Below are 18,508 nucleotides of genomic sequence, written 5' to 3'. Positions count from 1 at the left end.
GCTGTTTTTTCAAAATGTTCCATGTAGAAGTTTGCTATAACTGGGCTGAGTGGGCTCCCCATGGCCACCCCATCCATCTGTTCATAGAATTCGTTGTCCCACTGGAAGTAACTGGTTGTCAGACAATGATGGAATAAGGCTGTTACATCCTCTGGGAAAATCTGATTAATCAGTGCAATAGTGTCTTTTACTGGAACCTTGGTAAACAGGGATACAACATCAAAACTGACAAGTATGTCTTGTGGATTGAGTTTCAGAGAACTGATTTTGTTGATGAAATCTGCTGAATCTTTGATGTAAGACGAGGTTTTCCCGATGTGGTCCTGCAGGAGATCTGCCAGATGTCTAGCTAATTCATATGTCGGTGAACCAATGGCACTCACAATGGGTCGGAGTGGGACTGAATCTTTATGTATTTTGGGGAGTCCATATAGTCTAGGTGGCTGTGCTTCAGTCTTGCATAGTTTTCTGTGCGTGTCGGGATGTAGTGAGGAATTCTTGATCAGCGCATTTGTTAGCCTGGTGATTTTGCAAGTGGGATCTCGTTTTAGTTTTTTGTAGGTGGAGGGGTCCAGGAGTTCCTTAATCTTCTTTTTGTATTCCTCCGTTTTCATGATCACTGTAGCATTGCCTTTATCAGCTGGTAGAATGATGATGTCTGGATCTGCATTGAGGGTCTTGATGGCATTTCTCTCCTTGCGTGTTATATTGCTGGTGGGAAGCTTTGCCTTTCGTAGAATCCTGGCTGTCTCTCCTCTTATTTCCTCAGCTTCCTCTTCAGGTAGATGACGGATGGCAGCTTCTACATTTGCAATGATGTCTTCCACAGGAATTCTGGTGGGGGTGACTGCAAAGTTTCCTCCCTTTGCCAAGATGGAGGTTTCTTCTGGTGAGAGTTGACGGTCTGTCAGATTGATGACAATGCGTGCATTGTCGAGCATTGGGCTTGTCTTTCTTTTTTCCTGTAGTTTGTTAAACTTCTGCTTCTGTCTGGATGTGTGGTTGGTAAACACTTGTTCCATCTTCCTGTAGGTGAGATTATCGACCTTGTCCCAATCCTGACTTCTCATTTTATGGCTGGTGTTGATATGCAAGCAAAATAGCTCCTTGTCTGTGGCAGCAAGTTCTCTGCGGGTAGTGTGGATTCTCTCACGTAAGAGGGCCTGTTCTAGACGGTCATAAATGCGGTTCGCCTGTGTGGTTTTGAAGATTCTTTTAGTTGTGAGAAAAGATGGAATGGTTCTTGTGTCCCTGCAGCGTAGAAGAAAGGTCAAAGAACAGAGTAGATGTGCTTTCTTGTTCCGAAGTGTTTCCAATCTTCGGGTCTGTTGGAATGTTTCCTCCCCGTAGAGGTGTTCGATGTATTGTCGAAGGCTTTCACGGCCGGAGAACGATGGTTGTTGGGGGTTTTCCGGGCTGTATTGCCGTGGTCTTGGCATTGTAGTTCCTGACGTTTCGCCAGCAGCTGTGGCTGGCATCTTCAGAGGTGTAGCACCAAAAGACAAAGATCTCTCAGTGTCACAGTGTGGAAAAGATGTAGGTCATTTGTATCTACTCAGGAGGGGTGGGGTTGAGCTGAGTCATTCTGTAAGAGTTTCCCAGGGTGTGGAATGCTAATGGCGGGAGGCTTCACTGTCTCCTGAGGAGGTTCTTTTGCATATGGATTGGTACTTGATGTGCTAATCTTCTCTGCAGGGCTATTGTCGGGTGTGGAGTGTTTTGTTGGCCTGGTGTTTTTCAGAACCGGAGCCCATGCTCTGTTCATTCTTAAGGTTTCTTCTTTCCTGTTGAAGTTTTGCTTATGCTTGTGAATTTCAATGGCTTCCCTGTGCAGTCTGACAAAGTAGTTGGAAGTGTTGTCCAGTATTTTGGTGTCCTGGAATAAGATACTGTGCCCTGTTTGAGTTAGGCTATGTTCAGCCACAGCTGATTTTTCAGGCTGTCCAAGTCTGCAGTGTCTTTCATGTTCTTTTATTCTTGTCTGGATGCTACGCTTTGTGGTCCCGATGTAAACTTGTCCACAGCTGCAGGGTATACGGTATACTCCTGCAGAGGTGAGGGGATCTCTGCTGTCTTTTGCTGATCGTAGCATCTGTTGTATTTTTCGGGTGGGTCTGAATACTGCTTGAAGGTTATGCTTTTCCATAAGCTTTCCCATCTGATCAGTAATTCCTTTGATATATGGCAAAAACACTTTTCCTGTAGGTGACTGTTTTTCCTTGGTTGTTTGATTCATCCTGGGTTTGATTGCTCTTCGGATTTCATTTCTGGAGTAGCCATTTGCCTGAAGTGCGTGGTTTAGATGATTAATTTCCTCATTGAGAAAGCGCGGCTCACATATCCGTCTTGCACGATCCACTAATGTTTTCATTATGCCTCTTTTCTGTCGGGGGTGGTGATTGGAGTTTTTGTGTAAGTACCGATCAGTGTGAGTTGGTTTCCTGTAGACCTTGTGACCTAACTGAAAGTTTGCTTTGCGGATGACCAAGGTATCCAGGAATGAGAGTTTTCCCTCACTTTCTTTCTCCATTGTGAATTGTATGTTCAGGTGGATGTTGTTGAGATGATTCAAAAACTCCCTCAATTCTTCCTCCCCATGGCTCCAAATGATGAATGTATCATCCACAAACCGGAACCATACACTGGGTTTGTGGGGTGCTGATTCTAGAGCTGTTTTTTCAAAATGTTCCATGTAGAAGTTTGCTATAACTGGGCTGAGTGGGCTCCCCATGGCCACCCCATCCATCTGTTCATAGAATTCGTTGTCCCACTGGAAGTAACTGGTTGTCAGACAATGATGGAATAAGGCTGTTACATCCTCTGGGAAAATCTGATTAATCAGTGCAATAGTGTCTTTTACTGGAACCTTGGTAAACAGGGATACAACATCAAAACTGACAAGTATGTCTTTTGCAGGGTGTTATTCTCACACCCCTATGGAACCGCACCTGCATTTGTGGATTACCTACAGTGGAGAACCTTTCCCACTATCTACTTTATTGTCCATTATATAGTGTACCCAGAACTAAATTCTTGGCCAGAATCCTATCAGTCACAAACACATATTCTGAAATTGAGAAGATTGTGTTTTTGTTATCCGATACTGATAATCATGTGTCCTATAGAGTCTCTCAGTTTGCACTCGCAGCCAAAAAGATAAGATCTAAGGTGGTACTGAATGAAGCTGTTTCATGATTCCTGGGATAGTTTGGCATACTGTACTGTTTTAATTAATTTTAAGTAGCCTTTACAAACTGTGATAATGGATTTAACTGTTCATTAGTCGATGTTTGGTAAATTGTGACGGCCTGTGGCTATAGACAATAAACTCTCCTTGGACTTTGGACTCCTAGTCAAGAGCAAGGCTTCAGGGTGCAATGGGGCTCTGCAGCAACACCAGAAATAAGAGGAAGCTGGAAATGGCAGCTCCTTGGCCAATACAGCACACTTAGCTGATAATTCTGGAACAGAAATTTCAACATCTCCTCCTTGGTTGAGAGCTGGGCTTAGGGACATGTATTTGGTTATAATATGGACAAATCCACACTCACTCATCTTCCGCTTATCTTGCGCTGTCGTAGCAATCGCCTTTATTCCACTACCAGGCTGTGAATCCTCACATCCACCCTTCTGGTGCGTCTTCATGGCGCAATCAGTTCTCCACACGCCACCGAATAAAGCGTTACCGTGGGCGGTTCCATCCTCTGCCATCAGAATTGACGGTGCACGTCAATTCCCTTTTTTTTAAAAAAAGGGGTCAATTATCCAGTATACCGATATCTTGAAGAAGTGGCAATGTTTCCCGCACCTGCCATTCACTGGAGACGACCGTTGTGGGAAATACAGGATTGCTCAGCTTAGCACCTCGCACTCTTGAAAATTGGGGAACTCAATAGGGAAACGTTCCCTGTGTGACATGCGCATGCTCCGGTGACCGTTTCTTTTCCCGCGCAAACCGCTGCTCACTATGGGTGGTTTACCGGTATACCGACCATTATGCACTGTCTAAAAAAAAGGGAAGAAAACGGATTTCCACGAATATCACGTGGTTTGGAGGGAAGGCGCAATAGTGGTGCGGTGATGGCGGGGAACATGCGGAATGGGAAAGCGTGTGAGTATCTGCATGAATAGCGCGCCAATTGCAAAAAAGCCGTGGAAACAAATAGGTAGTGTGGATTCGGCCTATGCTACTGTACTGGGACACGGAGAATATTAAAAGCTGTGATTTCCTTCTAGCAATGAATGGTAGCATTTGTTCAATAAATTGCATGTTCTCTTTAGGGAGGGGCCAGGGCTCAGTGGCAGAACATCTCTTTGGCATCCAGAAGGTCCCAATTTCAGTCCTCGATATTTCCAGTTAATGGATCTGGTGTTGTGATGTGAAAGACATCTGCCTGAGACCATGAAGAGTAGCTGCCAGTCTGAGTAGAAAAAATTGACTTTCAGGGACCAAGGGTCTGATTCAGCATAAGGCAGCTTCATGTGTTCCTATGCTTCATGTATTCTCTTGCTTTCTTTAGCATCTCAAAATGGTTTTGGAAATGGGTTAATTTTATTTAATTGGGTGACAGTGGATTGAAATTCCTTATCAGTTTTTCCTGGTAGAATGCTTGTGGATGAGGAGGCAAGGCCATGTAATGTTTTGCATTTAAATAGTTTAAATATTATTTCTCCTTGCTAATGTGTGTTTTTTAAGTTGTTGCTGTTAGTTAAAATGTAGGCCTCTGAATAAAGGAGGCAGGATAGATGGATGAGTAGAATGAAATCTGATTGGACAGTAGCAGTGTCTTGGGGGACAGAGTGAACTGCACTTTTTAAAGTAACTGTTCTAAGAGAAAGTATGTATTCTGGGCAAAGCAGGTAAACTCGTGCATAAACCTGAAATAGGGCTGCCAGTCCCCCAATGCAGGCAGGAGATCTCCCCACCCCCCGTTGCCACTCACCTGGCCAGCAAGGGGGGGGGGAAGACCCTGCAAAGCAGTCCTGGGAAGCAAAAAACTTCCCGGGCTAACCACAGGGACGACAGTGTCACTTCGGGAAGTGATATCATCACACCCATTGGTGAGCATGCTCCCGCGCTTCATAGGGGCCAAAAGTGTGAAGGGTGGGAGCATGCATTCCGAGCGCATGCGAAGAGACCGACAAGGTAAGTGCCAGGTTGCCTCCCCCTCCCACCAAGAAGGTATTGGGACCTGGCAACCCTAACCTGAAACAGGTTTTATTCTAGTTCAGTCAGGCAATCTGTGTAAAGCCTGAACTGTTTGTGGTGTTTTGGTAAAAACAGGCGAGCTGTGTGCAGCCTGAGAGTGCCTGTGTTTCTGAAAGTAATTTATTCTTCCAAAATCAATGAAACTGTGTTTCTGAGAGAATCTGTATCTGTGTGCTGTTCAGAGAAATTATTCTAAGATAGGCAAACTGTGTGCACCTGAGAGAGAGAGCTTGTGTGTATCTGAGTGAGAGATTGATCTAATTAAATTAGGCAAGCTGTGTGGAAAGGCCTGAGTGAAGCTAAGTCTGTGTAGAGTTTATTCTATTAGGAAAGACCTGTGTGGAAAAGTATTTTGTGTGACTGATTCTGTGTAAATGCCTTAAAAAGAGAGAATTCTGTTTAAACCACCAGGCTTAAGAAGTATTCTGAAACCAGTATGCCTATCATAATGCTACAACCAAGAAGCTTATGTACCTACTAATAAAATCTACTTTTGTTTAAGAAAAAAAGATCACTTTTACCTCACAAACACCCACATGTGCTGATCATTCTATCAAGCTATTTATTAAAAAGCCTTCCTATATTGCAAGTTACATCAAGGAGGTCTTAAGGCGAAAGCTTTGGGGGCGGCAAAAAACTTTTGTGAGAGGGAAGCAGCAATATAAAGATCACACAAACTCACAAGGGGACAGCTTGAGGTAAAGTAGAGAACACCTAAGCTCTGTATGAGTAGAAATATAAGGAGTGTTTATTAAGACTAGAGCCCTCCTGAAGTATAAGTTTAAGGTAAGGTAAGGAGGAGCTGGATTTAAGATCCAAAACCAAAGGGTACAAGGTTTGAGAAATGAACTGAAGGTGTAAAAAGGTTATCAAACTAAGCTAACCATTACTGGGTGGATAAAAGCTAAAAGTTGGTGGTAATATTTAAAAACATCTGCCCAACCAGTGTGTTAAATTTAAGGTCTTAGCTTCTCTCAAATAGTTGTAATATCACAAACTTTCTTTGCAAGACAGAGTTAGATAGTAACAGTGTGTCTGGAATTATCAGTGTCAAGAGCATGGAATGGTAAACAGCATGTTCTTAGCACCACATACTGACCAACTGAACTTATTTTTGTTCTGAGGTGATGCCTCAGCTGTGCCAACAAACGATCCAGCACCGTGATCTCAAGAATGTTCTGTTTCATCTTGAGGTATGGGAAATTGTTACAGTTGTAGGTAGAATGTTGGGCAGTGTGCATTTGTGTCAAATTTGTGTTGGTAGGACTTTCTAGTTAGACCCTGAACATGAGTAGAATGCCGTGTCTCGAATCAGGAAGAAAAAATGTCCCAGGTGAGATTGGATTGCCTTCATTTATATAGTATTGCTTGCCCTTTCTTCCATTTGTCAACTGAAATTATGCAGATACCTTTCTGTAGAATACCTGAATTATGCTTTTGGCAAATGAGATCTGAATTATATGTGTTAAGCTGTATAGGGTCAGTGTTTGCATAATACTGCCTTATAATAGTTGGTTAGATTTGATAGCTTTCCAATCCTTCGCAAATTGTATGTCTGGGAAATGGTAAAAACTACTAGCACCTTCAGCTTTTCTCTGTATAACACTTCCAGACTTAGGTTAACAAAACTTAAATGTCTGCCAACTCTCTCTCTTAACTTCATGTTAAAAAAATAACACTGATAACAGTTCTCTCAGTTTCTTCAAAAGATCCAGTGTCTTTTGTTTGTGCATATAGGCCGTTGGTTAGCAGTCAGAACTGCAAGTGTGTCCATTGTTTCGCAAAGGGAAGAAAATTGTGCATTAATTAGAGATTAATTTAAAACTTTTATTTGGTTGCTTAAATAGAAATTTTAGTTTTGTATAGAAATTATATTTTCTCTCCTTATTGTAAGCTATCCAGGCACTAAAAGGACAGGGAAAATTTTTACCGGTTAAGGTGCTGCTGATGGCGTGGTATTAACTTTTGCAGGTTGCAAAGCTCATCTTCTAAGCCCAAGCTAAGAGAGGCATGTTATATGTAGTGCCCCTCGAGGATATTTGTGAAGCTGCATGCAAAAATCCCAGGATTGTAGTCACTGTTAGGAATAGGTACTTTAGTGTAATGGGAAACAAGGATTTTTTTTAAAAAAAGGAATGTGTGATGGAGAAGATGCTGTTGCTGAATTGGAGGAGATGGAAAGCGAGTATAAGGGTTTCAGTGGCACCATGCTATCTGATAAGAGAGATGAATTATTTTGCCAGTAGAGTGTTGGAGAAAAGTGAGAGCACAGAGGATGAGAAGGGAGTTTATGGGTATTGAAAGTAAATGGCTGTGATGGATTCATAGCAGACAGCTGTTATTTTCTTTTGGTTTTTTCCTCTTGGTTACACAAAGTTTTTGCTTGGCTTCAAGCATATGTAATTTATTCATGGAATTATATGTATTTACTTCACTTATATTCACTTATATTTCCCCCCAATGAGGACCCAAAGTGGCTCACATTGTTCTCCTCTCCTCTAATTTATTCTCGTACCATCCCTGTGAGATATAACAACAACAACAACAGTAGCAACAGGGTGCTTATATGCTGCTCTTCTAAACAGATTAGTGCCCACTGAGAGCAATGAACATAGCGTTATTATTATCCTCACAATACAGCTGGGGAGCTGGAACTGGGAGGAGTAGTTTCCCCAAGGCCACCTGCTAAACTCGTGGCAGTAGAGGGATTCGAACCAGCAGAGTGCTGACTCGCAGACCAACCACTTAACAGGTTAGATTGAGAATGTGACTGGCCCAAGGTCACCCAATGAGATTGACTGGGTTTGTGCAGTGAAGATGAGAAAACCCTAACAATTTCACCAAAGCAGCATATCAAAGGCACCAAGTGTCAAGACAGACAGAGACTAATAGGCTAGGAATTTTTAAAAAGACGCTTCCACGTTCCTCAAAAGCCTATACTGAAGTGTTCATGTGTGAGTTTTTGGCACAGCATTATTACTTTCTTTATCATAAGTAATTAATTTTCAGTTTAAAATTAAATAATTTGCGCATTGTAGGCGGAGTATCAAAGGGCAAGGCTACAAAACACGACACAGTGACAGCTTGTTGGAAATGAAAAGGCTACAGCTTTATTGGTTTACAGCTTATGGAGCCCTGGCATTGCACAGGGGCCGTCGTCACACGGGCATCTCTTCCGTTAAATTTACAGCATATAGCGTCCTACCTGTTATTGGCACAGTAACGTTTCTTTGGGTCACCTAACGGCTCTTCGCGCCACCAGCTGTCCACACCGAAGCACTCTGTTCTGTTCTCTCGAACCGCGCAGAAGCAGCTCCTCCCCCCCCTTTTTTTTTATTATTCTGGCGTTTAATTCCGCTATAACGGAATAACAGCATATAAACATTCCATTAGAGCAAAACATTACGACCCTTTTGTTTTTCCAACTTTGAAATTATATAAATAGCCCTTTGCCCGCAGAAAACTCCCTGTCTGGCGTGATCCCCATCGCTGAAGACTCTGCCATGGCGATTGAGTCATTTTTACTTCAGCAGAAAGTTTGCATTGTGTTATGTCGTTATGGCATTATAAGGACATAATAAAATTTTAAAAACCCGAGTCGCAGGAAGAAATGGATTCTGGGATTGAAGGGAGGGCATAGGACATTGCGAGGCGAAATACATCGATGTGAGGCATTCACACTGAGGCACAAAATAGCGCGACTATCAAGCACAAAGCAGAAGAGAGAAAATCGCTACAGTGTTGGAATAAGGTGGGTGTTTGCGGGGAAATAGCGCCATTTTAGCGCTAAATAAAAGCCCGTGTGATGACGGCCATTGTGTGGATCCAAGCATTTGACTGATCCACTTTCTGGCTGATGACCACCCTCACCCCCCAGCTCGCCTGCTGAAAGGGGAACTGCAGGATGCAGGATTGCACATTGGTGCAAACCTCTGGTGGGTCCCCCTGCCACCTGGGAGTGAGCATACCCAAACAGCCTGTGAGCCGGGCTTGTCACTGCAGTGCCTTACCCCCAGGATCCCTTAAGGGGACCCCTAAGTACAGGGAAACTGGGCTCGCAGTTTCCCAAAAGGATCTAGGCCCATCGCCAAAACTGCCGTCTCTCGAAGTTGTGAATCCAGCCAAGCCTTTAACAGATAGCCCAACAATCATATAGAGCGGGGGATGGGTAGGAAGTCTGAGCAATGAAGAACGCTGGTAGCTCAGCTGGCTCCTAGATAAATACCCAACAGGTTGATCAGAGGGAAGACTTCACCCTCTAGGTCCGCCAGCAGGGTCCTGCCCCTGCCAGAGGGCCTAGAGGGTGAAGTCAGTGCTGATTGGCTGGCTGGGCATTTCAAAACTGAAAATGCCTGCTTGTCTCCTGGGAGCCATTGGGCTTGGAGAAGATGGCAGTTGCCATCCATGGACCCACAAACAAAGCCGCAGGTAAGTCTGGAGATGGGGCTTCTTGCCTAAAAATCTGTGTCCCCCCCTTACCTTGGAAATCTCAGCTCCAGATCTTAGATGTTTGGAGGATGTACATTCTTAAGACAGAAAAGCAACCTGCACATGTTCAAATATTTTGTTGGTATTACCTACGTTCAGTGGTTGACTTTGCACTGAAAAGAAGTTCCAAAATTAAGCCACAATCGGATTTACCTGTAGTAACCATGAAACATTTCAAATGGTCCAGAGAAGCTAGTGCAATTGTGTTTAATTTTTTGCTATATTTTGTAGTTATGCAAATTCATTCATATTGTCAATGATTAAAAATGCAGGAAAGCATGAGGGATATTCCTTTGCACATTTCTCACCATGAAGCTTTTAAAAATCCAACTGGGAAAAATACTTAAGTGCTCCGGACAGCATAGCGAGACATCTTTTGAGGACCAGACAGTTTTCTCAGAGGGGCCAGCTGCATATAAGCACAACTTGTGATTCTAGTTAAGCTGTGATAAGTATAATGCTAAGTCGTCAAAAACTTTAGGCTTACAGATGGGAAATAATTTCACTTGCAGTGCACATTCACATACAGAGTAATGTTAGTAACTTATGCAAACACTTACACGTATTATGAAAAGTGATAAATCCCAATATTGAGCGCATAGAGGATATAATGCAAATCATAGTACTTGTTAATATGGACTGTATAGGTGTATCAGATTTTTCTTGTGGTGGTCTGGATTTTATCAGGTAAAGCAAATTGAATGTCAGCACCAAATATGCTCACCATATTCCAAAAGTAATTTAAGTGATTTATATAGCGTTACCAAAGAATGGTTCACTTTAGGGTATGCTCTTATCCTAGAAGGCAAGCTGCAGCTATGGCTTTTGTAAAAGAATCATTCTTATGCTGGGATTAATCTAATCAATATTCTCCTGGAATTTACACTTTCACTTTTTGCCCTACTGAAGGGAATCATATGATGCAAAAAATGTCTTTCCTCGTCCTCAAAGCAAACGAGTGCTTTGAAACTTCAGTTTTTTTTAGGAAAGATGTTTAGTTTCTGAAAACAAACCAGACACCTGCAGCGTCACAGGCCTGTCACAAAGTCATTTGACCCCTAATATTTTACCTCTTAAATGTATTAGACATAGTTTGTTCAGGGGCCATAACATTTTCAATCAACCTTTAAAAAAAATTTAGGGTAGCTGCTAAACCTTTTACGCTGTTCTTTCAGCGGATCCGTAGTGTAGGAGGCCCAAAGGATTTTCATGTGACCCAAGAATTTTGGGTAGATTTGGGAGAATCTCAGCTTGGCCGTGATGCTGAAACTTTAAATATGATGCCAACATACTAAAGGACTGGAAAGAGGGAAGCAACTTCAAAGGCAATGGCTTTATCTTTGAGAGTAAGTGCAACACACCCTGTGGCATAGCATCATGGAAATAATACACACATTATCAGCAACACATGCTCTCATATGCAAAGCTCTCCGTGGCCTTGGTCTGGCGTATCTATGGCCTCTCCACTTATGTTCCACCAGACAGCCCCCCAACCTTAAATGACTTCTCACTCACAACCATGAACCGGCCAGCGGAGTCACCAGCACAGGTACCAGGCCCTGCAACAGACCCAGATGCCAGCTCTGCCCCTATATCTACCCAGGGAATACAATTACAGGACCCAATGGCATCAACTACACTGTCTCTGGCTCTTACAGCTGCTCATCCTCCAATCTGATATATGCCCTCATGTGCCAACAATGTCCTTCTGCTCTGTACATTGGACAAACCAGCCAACCTCTACGCAAAAGAATAAATGGACACAAATCTGACATTAGAAATGGCAACGTCCAGAAACCAGTGGGAGAACACTTCAATCTACCAGGACATTCCATCAAAGACTTAAAGGTCGCTGTAGTTCAACAGAAACCTTTCAAAAACAAAATCCAACGGGAGGCTGCTGAACTGGAATTCATATGCAAATTTGACTCTGTCAAGCTGGGACTGAATAGGGACTATGAATGGTTATCACATTATCACAGGTAACAGATTTCCTTTACAGAGGCGGGGTCTGGAGGAGCTCAGTGGCACCTGGCGTGGGCTTTCGGGGACCACAGATCTCTTTGTCAGATGCATCTGGCAAGGAGAGCTGGGGTTATCGAAGGCTCATACTGCATTGGAATTGGCTGGTCTAGCTGTTTGGCTGCTACAAACTAACAGGGCAAACTCCTTTGAATCCAACTGATCCCTACACCAAAAGGAGATGTTTACATATACTAGCAAAGGAATGTTTTGGTTGCACCCTCCCCCCCCTAATTGCCTCTTCTCTCTCCTCCTCTTCTCCCCCCTCCTCTTCTATATTTGACCAGTCTCTGTATCATGCATCTAACGAAGAGAACTTGATTCTCGAAAGCTTATGCTACAATAAAATTGGTTAGTCTTAAAGGTGCTACTGGACTCTTTTTGATTTTGCCACCATGGCAGCTTCACTCATCTGAACAGAGCCTTCTGCAGGTGCCACCTTGCATCTGGGCCGCATCGATACATTTGCACTCACTGTGGGAGTGCCCACCTTATGGAATGGCCTCGCTGAAGAGGTCAGGAGAGCCCCCACTCTCCTGGCTCTCTGCAAGTGATGCAAAAATGAATTATTCAAGAGAGCTTTTTACTCAGATATAAGGGCTGTTCTGTAAGGTACACCAAAGAGATGCATCAGTAGGGAGAAGCTACTGTATATTCTCTGTTGCTTTAAGTATGATCCTACTGAGTAGTTCTATATTATTCTATATTATTTAATATTTCAGTCTTAGAACTACTACTGCTGTGTTCAGCATTTCTTCCTCTGTGTGTTGTATTGCTGCTGGTTTAAATCTTTGCACATTTGTATTTGTATATAACAACAACAACAACATTCGATTTATATACCGCCCTTCAGGACAACTTAACGCCCACTCAGAGCAGTTTACAAAGTATGTCATTATTATCCCCACAACAAAACACCCTGTGAGGTGGGTGAGGCTGAGAGAGGTCTGAGAGAGCTGTGACTAGCCCAAGGTCACCCAGCTGGCTTCAAGTGGAGGAGTGGGGAATGAAACCCGGCTTTTCACTTTAGAGTCTCTTGCTCTTAACCACAACACCAAACTGGCTCTCAGTGTAATATCCATTACGTTGTTTACTGAAGTATCCTTGAAACTAACTGTACTAGCTCGCACTTTGTAATCTGCCTTGAGTCTCAGTGAGAAAGGTGGACTATAAATTATGTTAATAATAAGATGCTCACATCAGCTGTTCATGAGGTGATGTTCTTGTGTATTTTAATAAGTTAACCACTGGAGTCTAGGCTTACTTTCAGCTGTTCTGTGTTGATAAGAAAGACTTTGTTGTGTTTCTGTGTTTAGCACCCTAAACTAACATTTCCGCTAGTTAATCTTCGATATGACCTGTTGTGATAGCCTGATTTCTTACTGTTATAGTGGGGGAGAAGGGAGAAATCAGTTTCTGTTTTGGTACATCCAGAAGTAGTGTTTTGGGGAGTGATTCTGAAAACTAGGATTCCTCAAAGAAGAAAAATCTAAAGAAAAATCTTTAGAGGTAGTTATAGAAGAGAAAGTGGTAGCTTCTGCATGGGTTTCAAATCTTTAGAAAAAGTGAACCTCAAAAGTCTTGACGTATGTTGTAATTTCAGTAACACTCGCTTTTGACTAGTGAGTCTTCCTCATTGTAAAAAATTACGGGTCATGGCTGGTGCTATGAATGTTACATTAACAACTAAACAGGATTAAATCAAAATGCATAGGGCATCATCAGTGATAGCAAGCTTACAAGGGCTTGAGACCCAATGTGTTGTAGTGGCTAGAGTGTTAGGCCTGAGAGGTTCAGGTTAAGATCAGCTTCTGCAATGGATGTTTGCTGCATGAGCTTGGGCCAATCGCGCTGGGAGGCCTCATGAGTGCCCCCAGCTAGCCCTCTACTGCTCTTCTTTTTGGTGATGTTGGGCGTCCTGAGTCCTCAGACCAACTACAGAATGGGGCTGCACCACCTTGTTCCTTCTCCTGTGACTGAGGAAGGCAGCTTCTCATAGCTGTCTCCCAACCACCATCATCAGTCCTCACAGGAACTCTCTTATGTAGGGTTGCCAGGTGCCCTCAATCTCCCAGCGGGGGATTGGGACCTGGCTCTTACCTTTGAGCAGGGGGGAGGGAACGTGTGTGTGAATCGCGCGCTCCCACAAGCGTGATGACGTCCCTTCCGGGAAGTGACGTCATCACACAGCCCTGGAGCGCGCCCACGCACTGCAGTGGTTTGGGTTGGGGGCTGCTGTGGAGTGCAGGAACGCTCCTGCCCTCCACAGCAGACCAAAATGCGCCCACGGAGTATGGGAGCACACTCCGCAGTGTCCCCAATCTGGACCAAAAAGGACCTGATCCTGGTGGCTGCTGCATGCAGGAGCGTGCAACACCACAGGGGAGCGCGCATGGAAGGTGCACCTCCCTGCTGGCCAGGTAAATGGGTGTGGAGGTGTGGGGGCGGGGGAATTCCCCGCCCCTGCCGGGGGTCTGGCATCCCTACTCTTATGCAGAGGTTCCCTTATTCCATCTGTAGACCTCCTTCCAGTTCTGCCCTGGCCTCCCTGAATGGCTCTCTCCTCAGCCTATCAGGGCTGTGTCAGCCTTTTAGCCGTCCTGGCTCCTCCCCTTTCAGCTCATCCAGGGCTGGTTTGCCCACCCACTCCCTGATCAGCCTGCTCAGGCCCCACCCTTGGCTTGTCTGTCATCCGAGGGCCTGCTGCCTCCAGGCTTAAGTTGTTGGAGGCCTCCTGCTGGCCTGGCTGTTACTGGGCCATGCCCGCTAGCCTCTTTGGGAAGATGTAAGGCCTCACTGGGTCTCAGGAGTTCTGCAGGTGAGTGTGAATGGTGCAGGGCCTGGCAAGGCTGCCTACTGCTGCAGCAAGAGTGGGGTGGGCAGTGCAGAGGCTGCCAGTGCTGGACACATGCTTTCTGCTTAACCTACCTCACAGGGTTGTTGCAGATAAAATGGAGACAAGAATGATGCGCTTTACTTACTTACTTTGTACCCTGCCTTTCTCCTCAGTGGGGACCCAAACTGGCTTACATTGTTCTTCTTTCCTTCATTTTATCTTCCCTGTGAGGTTTCTCTGAATACGTGTGACTGGCTCAGGGTCATCCCGCAAACTTCCAAGGCGAAGTGGGGATTGGAACCCGGTTCTCTCAGATCCTAGTCTGACGCTTTGAACACTACATTGCACTGGCTTTGAGTTCCCACTGGGGAGAAAGGTGGGGTATAAATGAAGTAAATGCTCAGTTATGAGTTCTTCCCATTGTCAGTGCCCTTGAATGCTCCCACGCCTTCTCAAAACCTTTCTCCCTTAACTTCTGTCAAAGAAGCTTCTCTGTCTGGTTTGGATGTTCTTCATTTCCATTTGAGGATGTTTTCTATTCCCACTTAATTAATTTCCATTGAAATGTTGAAGAACGTGGGGATTGGCAGATCATGCTGAATAGCTTTACCTCTTCTTTTGGTAGCTGCCATCATCTGCTCCTTTCTATGTCATTCTCAGCGAGCTTCAGTGGAATGTATGATTATGTAAGCTTCAGATAGCTCATTCCTTAATCTCTAATGGAACGGAGAAAACTGTCTGTGGAAATTGCACTTTGCTTGACTATTTATGGGACAGTCCTGTTTTTGTCTTCCATGACAGGCAGTGGTGGAAGAGAGTGGGGTGGGTGGGTGAGGGCAGGCAGGGTGCCATAGTTGATTAGTTGCACCCCTTGGCCATGGATTGTGATCAGTTTGTAAATGAAAAGTTAAAGAAACGCAGATTTATGTTGTATCTTTTTTTGTTTTTATTTAGTTCTCTGTGCGAAAAACCTGGTGAAAAAGGATTTTTTCCGTAAGTAAAGACATCTATCATTTTTATATCTATATCATATGTAATGTAATGTTTGTCTCTCTGGGTTGGATCCTGTGATCCATGGTTGCAAAGGTCAAAGATTTTCCCTACACTCTCCTCTCTGCAGTTGTTCTTTCTAACTTCTGGAGAGGGCCGGATTGAGGGGGGGCTAGGGGGGGTTATCTGCCCCCGGCACCACCAAGTAGGGGGCGCCGGGCACAGCTGCCAGCTGCCTGGAGCAGGTGAAAGGCAGTGCGGGGGGCTGGGAGGCCGCCCGCGGCATTTGCCTGCCCCACAGGATGGGGCAGCTGGCTTGCCGCGTGCCTCCTGTCCTGTGAGGCAGGCAAAAAGCAGCGTTGGGGGGCTGGGAGGCCACCCGTGCCATTCGCCTGCATTTGGGGCAGGTGAATGGTGCGGGTGGCTTCCCAGCCCCTCACGCTGCCTCCGCCAACTCTGCAGCACACTGGGGCACCGGGCTTGCTGTGTGGGCGGCATGCTCCACCCTGTGTGATGACGTCACAGAAGTGACGTCATCACACAGCGCCGGGAGTGTGCGCGCATGGGGCCAGACTTGGGTTGCCCTGGGTGCCGGCAACCCTAGATCTGGCACTGGGTCTCGTATGGTCTATCAATCCACACAGGTTGGGAGAATGCAGTGAGGAGGGGAAACGTGATGAAATCACCCTTTTTCTTCTATCAGCCGAGCTGTTTTGATCAAAGAGGCAGAATGATTTTGCCTCTTTCCCATTGCAGCATCCAGACATACATGACTTGTACAAAAACCGGTCACGTGACTTTGGAAACAAAGTCTTCCAGGATCAGAAAGGACTCCTGGGTAGAGGGGTAAGTGAGGAAGGCCCTTGACCCTTGGCACCTTCTGCCCAAGGGACTGCAGTTTCCCACCCCATTGTCAGGGAGTTCTGATGTCAGTGATTGAGTCACTGTGGATTTAGTGGGAATATGTCAGTTCAGATCCATGTGCTTTAGTTCATGCATTGTGCTGATATTGATATCGATTGTGTAATTGCATTTATGATAAGTTTTTTTCCCTGGCAAGTCTAGTTGTGTGAAATTATGGTGGAAGCATTTTATAATGAATAATTGACTTGATTTTCTGCAAATAGTTTATAGAATTGAAAATATAAAAGAAAATCAGTAATATATTCTAACTGGGCCTAAAATCTAATGCAGCAAACAAAAGGGCTGCATAATGCATATTTATCACAACCACCCAATCATTTTTTATAGAGCTGCCCTTTCAGAAGCTGTTATCACATGCTCACTTGACCGAGCTTGTTTTGGGGTTTGATTTTGGGGTTTGATTTTTTAAAAATGGATATTTCACATCCCTCCAGTCTTCTGCATATTTTTTATACTACCTGAAGAACTGCCCTAAGGATTGAGAGTCCCTTGGGAAAAGCATGGGAAATCCATAAATACTTTTGCCCTTCTCTTGTGTGGTCAAGGGCACCTTTGGATTCAATCCTACATTAATCACTGAACCTGCTTTTGAAACCACTGTCTCCTGAAGAGGTTCATGTCAATAAAGAGAGACAGGCCCTACCCTCAGATTTACAAACTAAAATGACTAGACACACAAAAGAAGGGGAATGGAAGAAGATTATAGAATTCAAGAAGCAACCAGGGAATTTAGTACAAGTGCAGTTGAAAGAGGAAATATGGTCTGGTGTGAGCAGTTTTTTCCTCCAGAGAATTTGTGTGTAATTATTAAAAGCCCTGTCTTTGGCTTTTGTGTACAAAAGAATATTTGTAAATTAGTAGTTGCTACATACATTCCTTAGTCTTTGGTGGCATAATTAGATCTTTCAAGGAGTACCAGGTGTGTTGATTCTGGAGCTAAAGAAAGTTCCCATTCTTCTTAGTATTTGATCTGTGAAAACAGTTGTAAAGAGCCAATTTTCTTTTGGTATTTATGACGACAGTCTGCTTTGTCTTGAGGCGCTGATGCCATGTGCCCAAGTAAACAAAATCTGAATGACATATGTGGTGAAATGAGCAACTAAATAAAAATACAATGCACTTTCTTTGTATATATCCTTTTAGAAAAGCAAAGTGAATCTTCTCTGTTTATTCTGAAATGTGACTTCTAAGGTAAAAGTACTTGAGGGATTTGATGCTTTTAAGGTGGGAGATGGTCAGGTACAGAAAAAAAAGAGACAAATACGCTTTATGCACAGTTGGGAGATCCTTAAAATTTTTCAAAACAAGTAAAACTCATAGGATCTTGTAACAGGAGTACTATTGAGTGAGAGAAATGATAACCTGAAAGAATTTAAAACTTTTGTACAGAAAGCCAACACATAGCAATCAGTCATGGTTAAGAGGAGAGAATTTTATTTCATACCTATCTATTACGTGTTTCCCTTTTTTCGAACAGGGCTTCCTGATCCATTTGCTAAAGTTGTGGTTGACGGATCCGGCCAGTGCCATTCTACCGATACTGTGAAGAATACCCTTGATCCAAAGTGGAATCAGCATTATGACCTGTAGGTGTCAATATGGTTGATAAAAATGTAGCCAGACTTTGAGCTGGGTAATCAAATATTTCTTGGAACTGGAACCAGATAGTTCCTGACAACAAATACTCGGGCCTAATAAAGGTTCAAGAGTGTATTAATCTTTATTAGTAGTTTTATTTTTTAAAACTAAAGCACAGTCAACACTACCTAGTTTTTAAGGAGTGCTTTTAATCTGTAGCAGCCCAAATAGCCTAGTTTGGCCAAGCTCGTTGGGGCTTGGGAGCTAAGCAGTCTTGGCTACTGTCAGTACTTGGATGAGAGACCACCAAGGAAAATGGAGGTTGCTCCGTGGAGGAAGGCAGTGGCAAGCCACCTTTACTCCTCTTGCCTGGAACGCATGTGGTTAGGGTCTCCATGAATCTGTTGTGACTTAACAGCACATTCTTCTCCTTTTACTTTTATCGTCTTTCATCTGTACGT

General features: G+C 44.0%; 1 protein-coding gene across 1 annotated transcript in view; it reads left to right on the top strand.

Moving 5' to 3' along the window:
- SMURF2 (SMAD specific E3 ubiquitin protein ligase 2) overlaps window positions 1–18,508 on the top strand; it is a 138,261-nt gene that overhangs the window by 52,739 nt on the left and 67,014 nt on the right. The window contains exons 2-3 of the mRNA XM_054976042.1: window positions 15,510–15,548; window positions 17,947–18,055. Coding sequence (XP_054832017.1) covers window positions 15,510–15,548; window positions 17,947–18,055 — 148 coding nt within the window. The remainder of the gene's footprint in view (window positions 1–15,509; window positions 15,549–17,946; window positions 18,056–18,508) is intronic.

This window comes from Eublepharis macularius, chromosome 4, assembly GCF_028583425.1.
Source record: "Eublepharis macularius isolate TG4126 chromosome 4, MPM_Emac_v1.0, whole genome shotgun sequence".
Taxonomy (NCBI): Eukaryota; Metazoa; Chordata; class Lepidosauria; order Squamata; family Eublepharidae; genus Eublepharis; species Eublepharis macularius.
Note: the sequence above shows the minus strand (reverse complement) of the source record. Positions and strands in the feature narration are given on the sequence as shown.